This window comes from Sitophilus oryzae, unplaced genomic scaffold, assembly GCF_002938485.1.
Source record: "Sitophilus oryzae breed Bouriz unplaced genomic scaffold, Soryzae_2.0 scaffold_396_pilon_pilon, whole genome shotgun sequence".
In the NCBI taxonomy this organism is placed as follows: Eukaryota; Metazoa; Arthropoda; class Insecta; order Coleoptera; family Curculionidae; genus Sitophilus; species Sitophilus oryzae.
The window spans coordinates 105881-128450 of record NW_022146969.1 but is presented as its reverse complement, the minus strand read 5'-3'; the positions used below and the strand labels follow the sequence as shown (position 1 = coordinate 128450).

General features: G+C 30.2%; 1 protein-coding gene across 1 annotated transcript in view; it reads right to left on the bottom strand.

The window, feature by feature from the left end:
- Nucleotides 1-7543: 7543 nt before the first annotated feature.
- LOC115885532 overlaps nucleotides 7544-22570 on the bottom strand; it is a 51492-nt gene continuing 36465 nt past the window's right edge. Inside the window, exon 2 of the mRNA XM_030904486.1 lies at nucleotides 7544-11019. Within this exon, the coding sequence (XP_030760346.1) occupies nucleotides 8257-11019 (2763 nt within the window). The 3' untranslated portion in view covers nucleotides 7544-8256. The remainder of the gene's footprint in view (nucleotides 11020-22570) is intronic.

Sequence of the window (22570 nt, the reverse complement as noted above, 5' to 3'; positions counted from 1 at the left end):
AATGGGAGACGCAGTTACTGACTGGGATCGGGAAAAACATTTACAACTAATTTTTTTACACAAAGAAAAGATTTTATAATTTTAATTTTATTGTGGGTTGAGTGTGAATAGCTATGTATAGCTAGACTTCGTCTATATAATTTCATTTTGTTAATAAAGACCTTTATGATTAAATTGATATTTTTATTAAAAACCGGAATTATTATGGGATTCTGGAATTAAAAATTACTACTTAATAGGAAATTTGACACCGGAAATGAAATTTTACCATTACATTTTTAGAAATAAATATACCGGGTGTTTCTGAAAAGTGGTTCACTTCTATAACTTTTTTAGATAAAAAACGAGATTTGGTATGTTAGTATAGGACATAAATCAGGATTGATCGACGTTTTCATTTATTTTCGGTCACTACCTATTTCACCGGAAATGACAACAACTTTTGATTTAAATGGTACCCTCGGTATTTTTTTACCGTATATGATAGAAAATGACATTCTAAATAGAATGATGTATTATATGTGAATTTTTGACATTTTCAATTTAAAAATGGCCATAAATAAACGTAACGACAATTTTACTCTAAATACCAAGTATGTGGTACCAAATTATTCGTAAAAAATGCTTTTTCCAAATATGCTGAGCCAGCCTCGTACCATTTGAAAAATTTGAGTTATCATTAAAAATACGATTTGGGCATCTTTTAAGCGGCCATGAAAGGATACGAAAAAAAATTACACGATCAAATATATGTTTCCAAAGTTCTTTGATTACAAATTAATAGTTTTAACTCAGTCTTGGCACTCTAGATTGATATTTAAAATGCTATTTTTATTTACTTGGAATTGTCTAAAATTGACGTATAATATGTCATTCTATTCAGAATGTCATTTTCTATCAAATAATGTAAAAAAGTACTTAGGATACAATCTAAAAATACAAAGTTGAAGTCATTTCCGGTGAAACAAAAAACGACCGAAGGTAATTGAATACGTCAATCAATCCCGATTTATGTCATATACCAACAAACCAAATTTCGTTGTATTATTTGAAAAAATAAAAAAGTAAAAAAGTGAGCCCCTTTTGAGAAACACCTGGTAGAATCGGCTGAAAATGAATACAGGTCTTAAAAATACACTATAACGAATAATCTACCAAAAGACCCCTGTAACCCTCCGCCTGCTAAATATTGATTCTTCAACGACAAAAGTTCTTAAAATGTTTACCGGTTAATTTATTTAATAAAATTCTTGCACTCGAAATCCGGGCACTCGAAAAAACAGCGACTACCTAAACGCATCCTAGATCTATAGAGCAAACTGGTTGTCGCATCCTTCCCCGCGATGCGATGGGCTGTGCCGTCGTTTACGACCTGCTGTTTTGTTCGAGTAGCTTGGACGCGGCTTAATAATATGCATAATATTAATAGTAGTTATTATAAATAAATCAACTTCTACAAACTAGTTTCTAATGTTTTACGTGCTCGAAAGGGTTACCACCCTCCCCTTTATTTTTCGTTCAATTTTATTTATAGCTCTTTGAACTTTCTCCTTATACTTCCGAATGCATTTTGAACTCTTTATTGTAAATGTTGAGATGAATTCATTTCACTTTTACAAGTGGCGATAGGTACAGGAACCTAGAGCAGTATAAATTATATTACTCTACCATTTCCAGTCCATCTTCCGCGAAAATAATTTGATTGTTTATATTTTATTTATATGAATTATTTTATTGCATCTGATTTTCCGTATTCAATGTTTTACCCCACGTCATTGTTAAGTTTGAATGCTCAAATCAATATTTTAACGATGAATAGATTAAATATTAAAAAAAAACAGAGCCGGACTTGAAATTAGTTTAAATAAATTTTGTTCAAATGTAAAAAAAAATATTAAGTGAGGCATATTATTGTACTCAGTAGACAGAGTCCTTTCAAAATCTGAAATAAAAAATGCAGGCCCGTATTTAAAAAAATTAAGTTGGCCTCTGTATCTCACAAATTATCAGCTAATTTAAAAATCTAAAAATACTATTAGATAGCCCTAATAAAGTGGCTATCAGAATGTGCAATTAGTTTTTTGATTTTCTAAAAAATAACGACAGGAAAAAATAAAATTGATTTTTAAAAAAATCAGTTTTTTCCAAAAAACTCAGCAATCCTTTAAAATTTTAAAACTTTTTTGATGGCATCTTGGTGAACATCCCAAAGCGCAACTTTGCCCCAATTTAACCATCATCGTATCTATTACGGTTACCGAGATAACAATGCTCGTACCTCGAATTTGTAGCACCCTGTATAGAGACAGAAAAATACGTTGGGTAACTTGTAGTATTAAAGACACAATTTCGGTTATTTTACTCAAATAACTACAAATAAGTCGTAGTATTAAATAGTCTTTGACACAGATCATTTATCTTGCCCTGAATAATGCTACCAAAGAATTCCAAAAATCTTCATTCATTCTAATAATTATTCATTTAGCTTGTATATAATTTTTCTGGTACCTGTATAAATACTCACTTTTGTACACAATTAGTGGTGCCAGGTTAACGAAATCCATTGTCTTCCACTACTGACTTATTTCTGTAGTGGTCTTACAGCAGGCATGGGGCACTAATGCAATTTTTTTATATTTTTTTATTATGACTACATATGTGCAATCTTGGCTTAAATAACTCGTATTAGATTTTATATTTTTTTATGACTTTACTAGAAATCAAAAACTAAAAATTCATAGTGCCAAAATGCAAAAATTATGTGCCATATTATTTTCTTGGTAAGTTACAGCCATAATATCTTGTGATTTTAAATTAAATTATCTATTATTTTTAGTTTAACCGAACTTAAATTACTGTAGATATGTAAAGAATGCTTATTAAGTGCCAAACGTATGAGCCGTTCAATATGTTTAAGGGTTTGCGTGATCTTTGTAGATATATAAGTAACATTTTTGGGTTTCAAAGTACATCGAAATTAAAATAGTTTATAGGAGCTAGTTGGGCCGAGGTTGAGGAAATATAAATATTGTTTATTTTAAATAGAGTCCATTTAAAATCGGGAAATTTTGTATTACTATTATATCTATAAAAAAAATCAGTATATTTCTCTAGATAAAATAGATATTATGTTCAGCTTTCATCAACCTTGAGCCTCTCTAAAACATTTAAAACCTGCCTTTAGTTGATAAACAGTACAATAAGATGGCGACAGCCGCTGCATTTAAGGTGTTAATCGACAATACGTAGTGCAGATAGATTTCTTTCAACAATACAATGAATAAATGGTGCCAGTTGTTACTAACAATTATAAATGATTTAATTAATTAAGAAACATAGCTATTATATTGGTGAGTTAACAGTGATTTGAGTTAACCATTAAAGTATATTTTAGAGTATTTTGAGAGTATATTATAAAGTAATTTATATTTGAATTCATTCCAAAAATTATGTACCTAACGTATAATTTTCCAGTGTGTGGTTTAACATAAGGTTTTTGACAATAAACATAGTCGTTTGATATAAAACCGTATATTTACATAGGACTGCTATTAATAAACTTGAAAAGTAGCATTTATTATAGAGAATCTCATTGCATTGGAGGTATTCAAACAAATATTTGAAAGATATTATTATACAGTTTCTAATATTAATGCACATACTTTTAAAATAAAGATTTCTCTTATATGAAAAAGTCTATGTATAGAAATATATTGTACATATTGTATGTTATTTTTATTTTCGGAAATATTGTAGTATGAACTAGCTTTTAGTACGTGTTAATTTTCCAGTTGCATATATTTTTTTTTGGAAATAACTTGCTAAACAGTTTTAGATTCTACATTTTGTTGCATTTTGTATATTATGTTGTTGTGAATTCTGTTAATATTATTTTTTGTATTTTCCATTGGCTAGTTTTACCAAAGAACATGTAATATATTTTAGCCTGTAGATTTCATGTTTATTTTTTTTTGTTCATTGATTTTTCTTTGTTCGTTTTTATAATTATTTTCGTTTTTGTATGTATTTTTATTAGGATTAGTTGGATTTGTAAAAATGATAATTATAAAGGGATATATAATGTAAAAAAGTAATTCAACAAGTTGGAAAATGTATTTTACCCGACAAATAAATATATGAATTAACTATATGTATATTTTTATTTGATTTACTCTGTTCCTCATCCTGGAAAGTGGAAATGGTGTGTTTCTTAAGCAAGGAGAATTAATCTAGCTAGATAATACCCTTGTTTGATCAACCGACTAGACAAAATGTGCTGCCAACTGGAGGACAAATCGTGAACCTTTCGGGGCGGAGTCAAAAATATCGATTATTTTCGTTATTTTCCTCAGAGTAATGTAATAAAATAGCCCCGGGTTTCTGCGAACTTTAATAGTGATCAGTTGATTAATAAATTTAAACGAAACTTTTATTTTATTGTAAATTGTGGATTATTTTTGCCTGTTATTTTAAGAATTCTAAACCGTATTAACAAAGAAATTATTATTTCGATATATTATTTATAATTTATGATAATGCTAATTGGCTGTTAATTAATATTTAAAAAAAATTACATACCTATTTTAATTTGATTTAATGCAGGTTTATAAAAGAATCATTTCATTTTTTTTAAACATAAAACTTTTTACATTTTTGGTGCCAACTAACTGGCATGGTATTATTGGTATGGAAATTAGCCAAGAAAGAAAAGAATTGGCTATAACTTGTAATTTTTCGAAAAAAACATATTATACCTATATCGCTGAAAAGCTTAAAAAATGGCGCTTTTTATGAAGTAATGGCCAACTATGGTTTCCATTTAAAAAAAACATAATGTTTGTGTCATATGTCAAAAATGACAGGCTTTAGGAAAAAAACAGAAAGCACAAACTCATTAGGTATGTGATTATCTACAACTTTTATCTGAAACTTTTTGTCTAAAATACCGTATGATCGAATAAAAATGGCGTCAGCGATGGCTATGAAATGACAATCGATGATATTTTCCATATAATTTTACATATAAAATGACAGCGATCTTCATTTCATAGCCATCGTTGACGCCGTTTTTATTCGATCATACGGTAGATTATAATGGAATTAGAGACAAGTTTTAAAATAGCCAAAATTTGTTTTTATCGAAATATCTAGTAAGCCTTGAACTTCCGAAAAATCCGAAAAACGCATATTTATGACCCTACAAAACTGCAATTATTCTTTCCCCATTTAACCGACTCTCTATCTCCAGTAGTTTCCGAGATACCCATAGAGAACATTGATCGTAGGAAACTTACCCTGTATAGTATTTAGAAACTAATAGAAACTAACTGTTATTATTATTTGACTAGATTAATTTGATTAATAAGACTCCATTAATTTAATTTAAAATAAATTTGGTCAGATTTTTTTTTCGTATATTCTACTACCAGAAAACCAAAATTATATGATAACGCACTTTTCAATGAAATTGAAGGAAGATATAGTGTATCTATCACAATACTTAATAGAATTATTACAATTAGAAGAAAAACAAAAAGAAAATATACCCAAATACCTCATCTACAAAATAAACTAATATAATATCTTATAAAAACACTACACAACTATTCTACCCTGAAAAAATTATCAAACTTACTAATTAATCAAACAAAAAGAAAAAATAACCAAATTATCCCTTCACCTACTACTTAACTACAAAATAATAAACTATAAAAACACTACTAAACTATTTCTGGTATTCTACACTAAACATTATAATTAAAGTTAATAAAATTAATCTAATTTTACACTACAACCACTACAACTACAAAGAAATAAGAACATTTTTTAAAACTAGAAGAAACAGAACTTCGATACGTGCGACCAGTATAATAGATCAAGCGGACAAAGAATATAAAATACTTTAAAAATGTGCATTCCAGAAAGAAAAATATCTCGAAATTACCTAAACAAACATTTTTTTTTCTTATCAGTGAAAAGCATCGGCCTCGTCGGCCTTGCGGAATTTATCGGGTATTTACAATGGCCGAATTGTATAATTACCAGCGTTTATAGCATATCTAATAGACAAAAAGTATCTGGTCGATTAGTAACCAATTGGCACAGTCCGAAAATAATCGATTTTTATTTTCTCTGTTTTTATTGGTCGCTTCAAAATTCAGAGTAACAAAAAATATTTTTCTGTAGTAAAAGACTGTGAAATACGCCCCGCCATCTGATGCTTTACATCCATAAACGTCTTAGGTTGAGCTACTTTGTAATGAATATCGATATTACATTAATAATTGAGATGTTTCTATTACCCCAAAAGCCTTTAGAAATACTAATTAAAACAATGTTTTTAACTAATTTGTGTTAATCTGTGGAAGGCACGTAATGTGAATGATAAAATCAATCTGTGAAAAAAAAACTATAATCTACAATAAAAGTTGATTTTACACAAAATCTCAGAGCTACGCCACTGTGTAAATTGTTCCTCTTATTTTGATTCTAAAATATATTTCAAATAGGCCTCGTGGTGCCCTCTCTATGCCAAAATCTAAACGATAAAAAATCGTATTACAGATTACTTACTGAGAGTATAGCCAAGTACCAATAGAGGGCACTACCTTGCAATAAATAAATTATTTAAACAAAGCTTGTGAAAAGCAACTAATTTGTATTAATTTATTAATATTATTAAAATTTGCTGGAATTTATTGTAATTCAATGATACGTATGTAAATTTAGATAGAGATGATAAATGATAACCATTATTATATAATTTTATATACATAGGCACAGGAATATTTTTAAAGGTGCACTCAAGCACTAAAAATTATAATTAGAAAAAATATATCCTATAATTTGTCATTTTTTAGTCTCTAGTAGTGCGACAAGAGTGATAAGTATTCTAGAAAAGCCTATGAAACCTTTATGTTTATTATTAGCTAAATTACTAGAAAAATTATTTTCCTAGCGCATTCGCCATATTTTAATTACTTTATTTTAATAATCTGCTCTAATTTGGGGATACTTTTTTTAATAGTGCTCTTTTATTTATATCATATTGTTATCTGTGCACTTATCTTGTTTAACAATATCCTATCAAAATAGATAGCTGCAATTTTAATGGTTATTAAATTTTGGAAGCACTTTAGTTCAGAAATATTCTCACAGATGGAATAACTCTAAATACTTTTAATAGCAAATACAGAGCAAACAATTTTATTTATTTATGGGTGCTACACTCTTCCATAGCAACACATAGCAACATGATGGCAACTATAAAATATATGGAAACTTCTAGCGGCATAAAGAGAGTCTAGTTTCTCTAATACCTTTAATTATTATTACAAAACACAAATTTAATTTAAATTTAAGGATTTTTATCGCATAAATATAATTTTCTTATGGCCACCGATACCTTTAAAAGTTAAGGAGATGTCTGAGTATGATGGGCCATCGATCTAACATCTATGATCTGATATTAAAAGTTGTTTTGAAGAATAAAAGCAGTTTTATTGTGAAACAAAAATATGTGAAGGTAAACAAACAAACATACAAATAAATAGCATTTATTTAAAACAAATTTAAAAACATTTTGTATTTTGAAAGACTTAACAACCAAAAGAAGGAAAACAAAACATACACATATTTAATAAAAGTAAATTAATTACATAATTTAGACTTTTCGACCTCTAACTATAACACACTCACTATATTTACAGAAATTACAGTTAATTTTATATAAATAACTAATACACTCATTATTACACCTAATTCGTGTTAAATAAGAAAACTAAATAAAGCTTAATTTGATAATAAAAAATACAATAAAATTACAATCAATAATGTTCGTTTTATATGTTAATATAGGAACCATTAATAAACTATAACAATACTTAAGACTATAACAGATACTTGAAAAAAAAAAACATAGGTATGTAATATGAAAAGTATGGAAAATAACAAAAAGTATTAAATATTTAAAATTGTCCAGAAACCCTTAAAAATGGGATTAAACATCTATTTATGTGTGAATAAGTTATACTAAAAAATACAGGAAAATTCTTTTTGAAACATTAGTCATTCAAAAGAATTAAAATTAATGCTTTAATCTTGGATAGTGTTATACATTTTACTTATCTTGTACTCCCTTATTCTACCTATACAGATTTGACGAATATATTTTAACACCATTTGTACAGTAGACTATATTATAGCACTCTGAATTTTCAAAAAATTACTTTAAAATTAAATTACATCATATTATTACTACACAAACGGTTCTGACCAGTATTTGACAGTTTTACCGTTGGATTTTTCGAAAATACCGCTACTAACTTTACTTTTAGACCGCAACTTTACATCTTTAGGTTTTAACATATGTTTATGATTACTGAGCAACCTCGAAGTGGTCATAATGGATTTTGAGCTTAAACCTGTACACTCCAAGAAATGTTCATAGGTAGGTTCAGCGTTGCAATTCTTCGAAGATTCCTTGTTGGATTTTTTCTGTGCATTTTGAATTTTCTGCAGCTTTAATTGATTTTTTAAAAGCTCTATAGAGCTGGGTTCTAAATTTACAGAAGGCTTGTCTTTTATAGCTCTTATTAAATCAACTCTGTTCGATGGATTCTTTCGTTCTGGCTTGGGAGGAGGTTTCTCAAGAATTTTAAAATTACCACTGTGTTTTTCATCACTTTGTGCTGTATCCTCACGATTCAACTCTTGCTCTACATCGTACTCCTCTATTTCACAATCATCCAACTTGAATTCCTCAAAGTTTTGACTAAGGTCGAAGTTTTGAAACGAAGAAACATCTGGAGACTTTTCATTGGTGTGCCGGTGCTGCTTATCCAAGTCTTGAAGATTATCAAAACTGGAAAACACTTTGATAGAATCAGATTTGGGTCGCTCATGTTTCTTTTTGATTTCATTCAAGATTTGGTGATTATTGAAACTGCTTATCAAGCTCGAGACTGTAGACCCCATAACAATTGGTCTTCTGTGATCACTTGGCTTTTTGGACTTTAATACTTGGGTGTTGTTTTTGATGTAATTGTCCTGAGCAATTCTTTCGTTCTCCTTTTCTTCGGGGTCATCAGGGATTATTATTTCTGATACTTGAGGAAGTTTAGGAATCTCAATTTCTATTTTCTTCTTAGGTGAATGATGGACAATAGTCTCCGGTCTTACTGATGTGTGTTTAGCTAATTGAATATTAAGATTCTCAACACACTTTTTAACTAATAAATTAGGTGCATTGTTATCCTCTTTTTGGATAGTTTTCGAATTGACATCATCTATTTTTTTAGCGTGTCTCTCAGCAGGTAAAGGTACATTCATTTTATTGATAACATCCAATGATGTAGGTGAATGTACGTCCGCAACCACGCTAATTTTTTTGACAGATACATTTTTACCCTGGGGCAAATTCAGTTCAGAAATAGAGCAGTAATCAGGCTCTAGATCCACAGAACTACCATTCTCACTGGGTGGTTGTTGTTTAGGAATGGACTGGATTTTGTATTTAGAAACTAAATTTGGTGGTTTAGGTGGTAGTGCTGGAGGTGTCCTTAAAATTTTACTTTTTCTTACTATTCCGTTGGTGGTACCATCAGGACCTTCTTTATCTGGTACGTTTTCCATTTCGATATAATTAGAGCTGGATTTAGAGTCGATGTTCTTTCTAGGCACGATTTCTGGTTTTGTAGTTTCTGTAAAAGATTCATTACATTTACTTAATATTTGTTCGTAGTCATTGCTGTAAATACTTTGGGGAGTTTCGTAGAAATTGGGAGTTTTTTGAATGGGTGTTTCATAATAATCCTGCTGACTGTCTGCTCTTTCTACTTCAACGTTTGTAACTTCTTCGTCGCTAAATTTAACCCTTTTATTATTTGTTTTCCTTTCAATATTGGGTGTTTTAGGAGGAGAATTTATGTCGTTTATGTTTTGCAACAAAATTTGATTCATGCACTCCAAAACAGGGTTATTTCTATAAACATCCCTTTGTTCCTCATCTTCCTGATCACTTGCACTAGCATACCAGTTATCGTTTGAATCTCCATTACCCTCGAAAACAGGAATCGTCTCAGTAAGTTTGTTTTCAGTATATTCTCTTTTGGTTTCTCGATTATCTGATTCAGTAGATATTATTTTTTCTTTGTCATTTTCGTGGACTCTTGTAATGTTTGGGTTTAGTTCTAATTTCGTGTTAATCACTGTTTTACCGCACTCCGATGAAGTCACGTTTAGGCTGGATTCAGAAGCAGTGCTCTTTGTTTGCGAAACTCTGTTAAATATATTTTTGATATTTTCGGATACAACACTGATTTTATCACTGACACTTTCTGGTGGTAGGGATTCTAAGTTATCGTAATCCGCACTGGTGTTGTCTTCATTGGATAAGGGGGTATCGTTTCGAAGTTTGAGCACTTCAAAATAGGTTGCCACATTTTTTCGATAAGGGTTGTTTTTCTTTGGTCCTTGTTCGTTGTTTTTGTGTTTTTGAAATACATTTTTTTCTTTTATTTCTTCTTCGTTTTCTGACTTAGGATAGCCACGTTCGGATAATGTCGCATACGTTTCGCTACTGCTATCTAGTGACTCAAAATTTGACGATTGATAATCGTGTTCGGTGGCACCGTATTCCGAACTACTGTTAAAGCTTTCTAGCGTTGCCGGGGATGTTGAATAATACTGATTGCAGTTTTTGCAATACTGACTTGCCAGAAGTTTTTTAATTTCGTTACTTTGCGTTTTAATTATGTAATCCTTTTCGTTCAGCTGATGAGTAATGAATTTCTGTTCCTGCTTCAGGCGAGCCTCGAATATTAACAGCGCCTTGAGTACTTTGGCCAGTTGCGTGTCACGTAGCATTTTTTCGTTTTGATATAGCTGTTCCTTCTTCTGCAACTTCCTGGTGTATTCGGAAACCAATTGTCGGCATCGTTTCGTTTGGAGTGTTAAGGCTTTCTGAACATTTTCTAATTCTTCTCTTACGGTCTTCATGTCATCTTCGGTGTACGCCATCTGAAACAATAATGAATAAATTACACATATTGTAATAAATATGATATATGAGTAAAAAAATATTATTTATGGATACTCTGAGTAAATACAGCTACGTAAAATTAATTAAGCGCTTGTTAACATGACATCCTCCGAAATTTCAAGTAAATAGATACATAATATTTGTAAATAATTCAACTGAAATTGTACAGGGTGGGTCAAATTCGACGCTATTAAATGGAAACACCCTTTTCTATAGGAGATAGACGAAAACTAATATCGGTGTCTGGAGCTCAATTTTCATCAAAAATGTGATGGTGAAAACCGCACATCAATATTTGTTACCGTTTCTAAGTTACGGGGTGTTTTTCAAAAATGTGCATTTTTAACAAATCGCGGTAATCGCTTTTTTGCTATGAAATTTTTTTTATTTCTATAAAAAACATTTCCAAAGCACCTTTTTACGTAGAATTTAATGGTTTAAGTATAATTTTTTTAAAATTAATAATTTAAGAGTTATCAACAGAAAATTTGATTTTTTATTTGGGACACCCTCTATATTTTTAATTAACTGAAAAGAATTTAAAATTAACATTCCAAAAATATAGCACACTTGATATTTTGTTATAATCCCCTTCGAAATACAGAATTTTTAAAAGTTTGCCACTTTTAATTAGTAGGCTTTGGACGCCTTATTGATGATATGCCCTTAATGGAACTCGAAAACATATTTTTCCAGCAAGACGACGCACCGCCTCTGAACGCTGAAGTTATCAGCAAATTTTTGCAGCCAATTTCAAAAATAATTGAATAAGACCTAGATAAGAAACTAACCAAGATCCCAGCCGTTGGCCGTCGAGGCCGCCTGACTTAGTGCCCATGGATCTAATCCTATGGATATATTTGCAAAAAGGTTCCTTATTCTTCCTTATAATCTAGACAAGAATTAGATATACTTCGCAGTTATGAGGGGGTATTCACCCCCACTGAGTCAATGAATTCCGCGAGAAATTTTCAAAAACTGCCCCGTATGTCCATAACAGAAGACGGTCGATATGTCGAGCACCTGTAGCAAAATCTCATGTCTTGGTTTGCTATTTATTTTTATTGTTATTATATATAGTTTAAATGTGTTGATGTTGGTTAAATATATTTTAAATTGTTATAAAATTCTGCATCTCTCATAGCAAATATTATTTTCGTTTTAATTGATGCTCACAGCTAGAATTTTTTTGCCTTACAGCTGGTGCCGTTCAAAGCCTACTTATTTAAAGCGGGCGAATTTTTATATACTCTATATCTCGAAGAGAAATCGAGCAAACGATTAGTGTTATATTTTTGGAAAGGTAATTTTAAATTCTTTTCAATAGATTAAAAATATACAGGATGTCCTATATAAAAAATCAAATTTTCTGTTGATAAATCTTAAATTATTAATTTTAAAAAAATTATACTTAAACCATTAAATTCTACGTAAAAAGGTGCTTTGGAATTGTTTTCATAAAAATACAAAATTTTCCATAGCAAAAAAGTTACAGCGATTTGTTAAAAATGCATATTTTTGAAAAACATCCCGTAGCTCCGAAACGGTAACAGATATCGATATGCGGTTTTCACCATCATGTTTTTGACAAAAATTGAGCTCCAGACACCGATATTAGTTTTTGTCTATCTCCTATAGAAAAGGGTGTTCCCATTTAAAAGCGTCGAATTTGATCCACCCTGTACAGAAAATAATATATTTTTCATAGTATTCTAAAAGTTTGGGATTATACATATTTTCACTAACTTTTAAAATCGTTACCAAAGGGTGTGATACCAAAATTAAAAAAAATACAGATACAAAGTCATTCCCTACATAATATACCGGGTGCGTCTCGAAAGTGGTTCATCCCTATAACTTTCTTATTTTTTCAGTTAAAAAAACGAGATTTGGTATTTTAGTACATGACATAAATTAGGATTGATTGACGTATACAATTGTTCACTTACTGTTTCACTGGAAATGACTACAACTATTGATTTTTAAATGGCACCCTCGGTATTTTTTTTACTTTATTCGATAGAAAATAATACTCTGAATTGAATGACATATCATATGTCAACTTTTGACATTTTCGCATATGGTTTATTTGAAATTATAACTTGCGGTTTGTAACGAAAATTTTTAACTCGAAATACCAAGTGTGTGGTATCAAATTATTCGTAAAAAAATGGTTTTTCCGAATATGCTAATGAGCCATCTTCATTCCATTTGAAAAAAATAGAGATATGATTAAAAATACGATTTGAGCATTTTACAACTGGCCAGGACAAGAAAGACACTAAAACATTAGGTAGACGATCAAATCTATTTTTCCGAATCTATTTTTTTTAGTGTCTTTAATATAGCCATGGCGCTAGATTGAATTTTAAAATACGATTTTTTATTAAGCGAGAATGTCAAAAGTTGACATATGATATGTCATTCTATTCAGAACGTCATTTTCTATCGAATAAGGTAAAAAATACCGAGGGTGCCATTTAAAAATGAAAAGTTGTAGTCATTTCCTTTAGGATGTGACAGAAAACAATTGAAAATGTCAATCAATCCCAATTTATGTCATATTCTAAAATACCAAAAGCCATTGTTCTATCTCAAAAAATAAAAAAGTTATAGGGGTGAGCCACTTTTGAGACCCACCCGGTATATTGTTTCCTGTAAACACTCATATATAAAGCGAGTCTTAAATAAGTGCAAATATTTTTAAGGATGATGTATTTCGATCCAGGAATACGAAATACGTCTATGAGGCTCTTTTCGCGAAATAAAAATAAAAACTTTGTATTTTCGATTTTTTTTTGGAAAGTTAATTTTCAGTTAAAAAATATAAAATCTCTTGTACTATCAAGATACAATATACTAATGGCAATATAAATACATAGTAGATTAAATTTACAGGAAAGAAAACCTAGAAAAAATCCTATGATTCTCAAAATTTAAACAAAAATTCTCTTTCTTTAAATTTCAAAGTAAAATAAGAGATGCATTTATTTAAAACTCACCCGGTATACTACTTCTTTCTCTCTGGTTTTTAGGTATATTGAAAATGTTTTGGAATAGTGCCCTGAACACCAATGCCGATATTTTAAGAAAGTAAGTTAAAATATATATAAGCAACAATTCATTTTTTTACACCTTTTAATACCATAAGATCGAAAAAAACGGCGTCTAGTTGGCTTGGTGGGCCCCCATATAATTTTACATCGATCCAAAATGACAGCGATCTTCATTTCCACGCCATCTCTGACGCCAATTTTTTCGATCCCAAGATATTTTAGTAAATCAAATTTAAAAAGTTCTAAAATAGATGAAAATAATCTGAAACAAAATACAATACAAAAATACAGAAGATAGAACATTAAATGGAATGGCAAAAGATCTAAGAACAAGTACCGAAAAAGCAATATTAATATTCACAATTCTCCTTATGTACTGATTAAAAAACAGATGTTTTTAAATCACCAAAAAAACTAGTACCTCCAGCCTCAACGTACGAAAAAGTTGAACAATATAGATTTAAGGAGAAAACTTTCGATATTTTTAAATCGCCTACTTTAAAATTGAGGCCACAATTAATCTTGATGGAAAGCAGTCCGTCTCTTAAATTATTCTTATCGGTTTTATTCTGTCTGGGTTCTGTGGATTTAGGTCTTGTTTTCCACCTTGTTTCTTGTTGCACACATTTGATACAGTATGATCGAAAGATGGCTTGGAAATTGCGAATTATGACAACGATCCTCAATTCCATGCTCCTCCAAACTCCGACGACTTTTTTTTTTCATAGTATGATATTTACTATATACTTTGTGACTGCTATGATACTCTATATTTTGTACAATAAAATTTTAATATAATATTTTTTTCAAACATTTTAATCTTTCAAACACAAAGAATAATATAAGGAAAAATATGTCAAATAAATTTGGTACTAAGATATAAGTTTTATATTATGATAAACAAATTTAAAAATACATGTGCACTCAGTTAAAATCTTTATACCGTCCTACAATAAATTGACCTTAAATCAATTAAAATATAACGAATTTTGCTGTCCTTACTAAGAAGTTTTCGTAACATAACGAACATAAATAATAGGAATGAAGCGGAAATAACATTAAAAACAAATAAAAAAGGTCAAAAAAACTATAAACTTTCAAGAATAAAAGTTTATAGTTTGTTATTACGGTACATGTTTTAATATAAATCATCTTATACTAAGAAATACAAGGTGATACGATTATACTCATTCATGGTCTTTCAATCTTTAGTAATTATTGTTCGCTAGTTTCTATTAACTGATTATAAAATTGCTACTGAAAAGTTGGTTTGGTTTGGTTTATTTATTTTCATTTTCAAGATGCAGTAGGTATTTAAAAAAGTCTATGTCCTCAGTGAGTAAAAACTTTCCAACAAAAATCACGCAAGTACTGTACAGGGTGGCTCGAATTCGACGCTCATCATTGGGATTTCGGAAACCGTAAGAGATATAGGATCGGTTAAATAGAGGCAAAGTTGCACAATTTGATGCTCAATAAAATGCCGTATTGCATTTTGAAAAATTCCGAATACTTCCGAATATATTCGAAAAAAAACCGGAATTTTCAATTTTGTTTTCTATTGTTTCCTGGCTTTATTTGTTAAGGTAACTTAAAATGAAAAACACATTTTCATGGCCACTTTTTGTGCTCTATAACTCTCTGTGGAACTAAAGGACAAATTTGCTGACAACTAAATGTTGGGACAAGTATTTTTAAATAATTAATATCATCATAGGCGGCTTTGCTATAAACGTCACAAATGTCGCAAACTGCTTACTTCAGCATTGACAGCTTGTAAGTGACTCGATACTTTGAATAGTGGGATTTACTGTAAGTACTTTTAATTTTTTTAATTTTCAATTTTGTTAATTATTTAATTCAAAGTAATGGTCCGTGGCAAAGCTACACATTAAAAACTACGCGAAATTATCATTCGTCAATACAGTACGGGAAAAACAATTCGAAAAATTTCTGATGATTTAAGTATTCCAAAAACCACGATCTTTAATATAATAAAAAAATACGGCGAATCTGCCAATGTAGACGTTAGAGGTAAAAGTTCGGGAGGCCAAAAGTTGTATCTCAAAGAGATTTACGAAATTTAGTAAAAATTTGCACGTCTGGGAGAAGAAGTACTCTTCGCGAAGTAACAGTTAAATGGAATACTGTAACTGGTTTAAATATGTCAAGAGAATGTTGCCGAAAATATATCCATAAATGCGGTCTGGGGTTTTTAGAATTTAGAATTTTTTAGATTAATGATACAAATTCTTATTTAGGCCAAAGAAAAGCCGCTACTGACAGAAATTCAAAAGAAAAATCGCTACAACTGGGCAAAATCTAAATTATCGTGGACACAAAATGATTGAAATAAGGTCATATTTAGCGATGAGTCTAAATTTGATGTTTGCGTTGGAGATCATCGAAAACGAATAATACGACATAAAGCAGAAGCCTTTCATAAAGATTGCTTAAAGAGGGTTGTTAAATTTCCTAAGGAGATTATAGTTTGGGGTTGCATGTCAGCAAGAGGTTTAAATTAAATTTTAGAGATGGCACTGTTAACGCCCAAAAATATCAACATATACTTGAGACCTCACTTTTGCCTAGTGCTCAAGAATTGTTTCCAAACGAAGACTATATTTTCCAACAAGATGGAGCATTGTGCCATTCAACAAAATCAACTAAAAATTGGTTCGGTAATAATAATATAAAAGTTCTATCCCATCCTGCAAGTAGTCCGGACCTCAATGTTATAGAAACCATGTGGCATAAAATGAAGCAATATTTAAGAAACCACCCTCAACGACCAATTTTTGATTTGCGGACAAAACTGCAGGGAATTTGGGATACTTCTTCTCTTCAAATGTGCCAATCTTTGGTAATTACAATGCCATTAAGAGTTCAGGCAGTTGTTAAGGCGAAAGGTGATGTAACTCCGTATTAAACAAATTTCTTGTTGTGTTGTCCCAATATATAGTTGTCAGCAAATTTGGCTTGATTTGGGCAAAATAAGCTATTATCAAAAATGATTTGTTTGCAAAGTTATAAAAATATAGTAAAATTGTCTAGATCATATTGTAATGTTTGAATTTAGAATAATAAACAAAATAAATTGAGTCGTTTTAACAAATTACTATTTTTATTGCAAAAAAGACCTTGTCCCAACATATAGTTGTTAGGGCTCGTATGTTAATTATTTAAATTACGAACCCCAGCGGAAACAAGAGCATAAGCTACATACATCTCGAAAAGCCCTGCCTGCCATTATTATTTATGCATTTGGGATGTCGATCTGGCGGTGCATTCCACAGATATAATATGCGGCAACGACGGGCAGGTAGATGCCCCAGGTATCTCAAGAATGTTGTTCGGTTAATCATCTGTAACGCTTTTTATTGGAGACGAAAAGATCATCTTCACAGCTGTTCCACGCACCCTTCCCTTTCACTTTGTGGCATTTTCTGTAGACGGCAATTCATTGACAAAGCTGGATGATTATAAACAAATATTTTGAAAACTATTTTTTATTATACAAGCGGGTGTGTGGCCGAAGGAAATATATATTATATTTCAGAAATCTGCCTAAGGCTTAGACCGTTCCTGTCGTGTTAAGCCACACCCAAAATTCCAAACACACGTGCTTTGATTAAGGCTTGATTAAGGTTTGCAGAGCTTCAGCATTTGCCATAAAATAGCGAGCAATTTGTTACAAAACCATATAAATTATACATCACTGTAATCACAAAACTTCAATCTATTTCCGTATTGTAACGGAATTTTAAATTATGGCTTTATTTTCGAGAAAATTTAGTCCAAACATAAGGAATATTTTGTTGGCGTTTGACCATCCAAATTTTGAATGAAATAAAAAAGTTGTCTAAAACTATGCTACAATACGGATGTAGTGTAATCCTTTATCTTTAATTTGCTTCTTAATTTGTGTGAAAATACCTAGCCAGTTTTACATAAAACGTTAAATGCCGAACGCTTATTTTGCTACGTTTTCGCACTAGTGAAATGGACGTTTTACATATTTAATATTTATTAAGAACATTCAAGACTATGGACTTTGTACTCATAGTTCTATATGCTTCTAACTCCCGCAGAAGCACAATAGACTATATCAGATAATCTATTACTATAAACTAGAAATTACGAAATAATCAACCATAAAGAAGGCAAGCAATAAAAGATTTCAGTGAAGCTTTCATCGAATTTTCATTGTTATTATTAAGAGCCCGACAGAAAATATTTAATAAAAAGTATATAGGTTACTCTTTTAGATAATTAAATGAATGAAAATGATTGCAAATCACTTTTATATAGTTGCATGAAACGATAATGGTAGGTACTAAATTATTAAAGCAATTATACGTCGATGTGCTAGTTTACCAATAATAAATGATTTCGATATTTAGGTGAAACAATTTTATTTAATTGTATCTACTGTACTTTTTGCTCATTAAAAGAATATACTACTATTGGTAATACCGTATAAAAAAAGGATCATGTAGCAAAGCTCTAACGCTAATTGTTTACAAGAAGTTTTATAACAACAGTCTTTTACAATGATAGTGCGTTAATTTAAAAATAACAGAGTTTACTAATTTACCGCTATGTTTATCTTTCTTCGAATTTACAACGACTAGCTGTTAGACTTGTAATTTTCAAGACTTTTAAGCATTCTTTTACGCTACTGGTATATTTCCTCGTTTGTATTCTAATTTTTATTATAAAGTAACCTCCAATAACTTGTATAAGGTATAGAAAATATAGCTAAAGTTTTATATACCACAAGCATGTACCCGTGACTTCGTTCGCGTCGAATTAGTCATTAATAATGGTGGTGATAAAGCAAAGCAAGAATTTCCATTAACATACAAACTGGATAAAATTTTCTCACATTTATGTCAGCATGAGAAATGTAATATTTGAGGGGTAGTTTCATCTCATTGGAATTTTACTTTCGAATAATCCGTTTGTCAAAAATAAGCTTTTTACGTCAAGCAGTTTAAGCAGAATCGTGGTTAATCAATTGTCCAACTTTTTGGAAAACCTTGTATGATTTTTTAAAAAAATTCAAAATATGTAAAAAACAAAATAAATTATGCGTGTCCAAGCGTTTTCCCGAAAGACTAACCGTTTTTTAAATAACAAATATTGTAATATTTGAGGGGTGTTTTCACCCTCTTGGAATTTGAGATTCGGTAAACCCCTCCTTATCAAACCTCTACACCCCACAGTCAATCCGTTTACCAAAAATCAGCTTTAAACGTCAAGCAGTTTAAGTAGAATCGTGATTGCTCTATGGTTATATTTTAAGAAACGCCCTTAAAAAAAATTTAAAATATGTAAAACAACAAAATATAATATATGTGTTTAAGAACAAAATAATAACGAAGTTAAGTTCGTTTAAGAACGAAACAATAAAATATATGTGTTTAAGAGTATTTTCCGAAAAACTCACCGGTTTTTAAATAAAAAATATTCTAATATTTGAGGGGTGGTTTCACCCCCTTAGAATTCGAGTTTTGAAAATTCAATTCTGATCGAACCTCTACACCCTAAAGTCAATCCGTTTTCAAAAAATCAGCTTTTTACGTCAAGCGCTTTAAGCAGGATCGTGATTAATCAATGACCAGATTTTTCCAAACACCCTATATACATTTTTAAAAATTCTTAAAATATGTAAATAAACAAAATAAAATATACGTGTTTAAGCGTTTTTTCGGAAACTTTACCGTTTTTTGAATAAAAAATATTGTAACATTTGAGGGGTGGTTTCACCCCCTTGGAACTGGAATTTCAAAAAATCTCTTCTAATCAAACCTCTACACCCTAGAATCAACCTGTATGCGAAAATTGAGCTTCTTACGTTGAGTGGTTTGAGCAGGATCGTGAGTCACTTAAGGATTTTATACATTAGTATAGATTCCCATTTTTGAAATAAATCCAAAATAACCCAGTTACTTTAATTTTAAAATTAAAAAAAATATATTTTTGGCTTAAGCTTTGAGAACTACTGTTTCTTTTCTGGGTATTCTTTCTTCTAGACTTAATCTTATACCTATGTTGTGCCTATGTTGCCAACCAAGACATCTAAAAAAATCTAACTTCAAAAATTTTTTTTTAAACTTTATATTCGAAAAAAAAATTAAAAGAAGAAAAGAAGATTTTCGCGTAAAGAAGGTTCGCTTCAAAAATGTACAATAATAATATCTTTTATTATTTTTTTTTTGTTTTTAGACGATGTAATAATATAGATAACTGAACTATTTAAATTAACGATGGCGGTTGGACGCTTACTCAATTTAGACCAAATTAACTTTAATTATCTTCAATAATGTGAAGGTTTTTATGAAACAGATGGCTAGACTAGTTACTAGCTATATATGGCTTTAAACAAACTATATAATACCCAACTCGTAAAAAACACTTGACCGTATATTTTCATTTTTGTATACTTAATAGGTATCTCTAAATATATCAGAAAATAACTGTCATAAATTTACCTCAAGTATTACTTAAATATATTAACAGTACAAATTAGGATAATGAGTGTAAAATTGACATCAATATGCTAGTTCTAGTTTGTTATCAGACGGTACTAACAAGTGCTGGTACCACAGATATATGTACGTATACCGGTAATATTTAAGTAGCAATTTTGTACCTGTCATATGTCTAATTATAAATTTATAAAAATGAGTGTAATAGAATAAGCAACTAACATACTGTTATAAGAGACACTACAATACCGGGTGCGTCTCGAAAGTGGCTCACCCATGGTTCACCCCTATAACTTTTTTATTTTTTTTTAGTTGAAAAAACGAGATTTGATATGTTAATATATGACATAAATTAGAATGGATTGACGTATTCATTTATTTTTTATCACTTTCTGTTTCATCGGAAATGACTGTAACTTTTTATTTTTAAATGGCACTCTCGGCATTTTTTACGTTATTCGATAGAAAATGACACGCCGAATAAAATGACATATCATAGGTCAACTTTTGACATTTTCGCTTGAAAAGAAATCGTATTTTAAATTTCAATCTAGAGTGCCATGGCTGTGTTAAAAACACTAATTTTGAATCAAGGAGCCATGGAAAAATAGTTTTGATCGTCTAATGTTTTTCGTGTCTTGTCTTCGCCAGTTAAAAGATGCCCAAATCATATTTTTAATCATATCTCAATTTTTTCCAAATGGAATAAGGGTGGCTCAATAGCATATTTGGAAAAGGCATTTTTTTTCGTATAATTTGGTACCACACACTTGGTATTTCGAGCCAAATTGTCGTTATGATATGTCATTCTATTCAGAGTATCATTTTCTATCGAATAAAGCAGAAATATACCGTAGGTGCCATTTAAAAATCAAAAGTTGTAGTCATTTCCGGTGAAACAGGAAGTGACCAAAAACAATTGAATACGTCAATTATTCCTAATTTATGTCACATACTAACATATCAAATCTCGTTTTTTTTATCTGAAAAAATAAAAAAGTTATAGGTGTGAGCCACTTTTGAGACGCACCCGGTATACAAAAAATAAAGTTGGGTTAGTTATATAAGTGAAGAAGGATTGGACCGATAATGATTTTTGATTGAGCTGGGCTCATATTAGCAGAATAACTATTAATTTATCGAAAAATTGTAGGAAAAAAATTAAAAAGACAATTATTTTTCAATAAAATTGGACAGTTCATGCTCATAATAAATAATAAATAATAAAAATCCACATATGAATTAATAAACTAAATTAATATAGAAATAAAAACTTTCTAATACACAAAAATTGTTGTATCATTTTGTCGTTGCTTGGTTGAATTTTATAATTTTTAACAAAATCCTCTATACACTTAAATATGTATCTGTTGAAAAGCCGCTTCAAGTAAAGTTCGTTGATCCCAACTGAAAATGGTTTATCATTAACTTGTTTTGTGGTGTTATCACTGTAACGGTCCTTTTTTTAAAAGCCTCGTAGTACGTCTTTCCGGTCTTCCAAAAACAAAACGCGTACATCACCGCGTCATTATGGAAAAGCAATTGCGTTATTAATGAACCGCGTGCTATAAATAATAAACGTCACGAAATTGACTGCTAACGACATAAAATGCTAAATAACACAACATGGAGAAATAGATTTATAATAATTGCAAATGCTAATAAGGCACAAACGGAAATAACACTTATTTTATTACTTTAATAACTGTTTGAGTTTTGAGAGGAATGTTTTTTGAATGAATTCTTCATAAAAGCATAATAAAAATTCCTAATTAAAATTTGTTAAAGTGCCCATTTGCAAATCATTTTGTGCTGTATTCCTTTTTATAAGGCAATTTGAAATATCCTCATTGAGATGTGAATCGGCCGTAGACTCGCCCTGTACATTTTTTTTTAATTCATAAAGACTGTCTATTCCAAGTGTATTTATCATACCACAGAACGGCATTATTGTATCATGTGTCACATTTTCTCTCGAG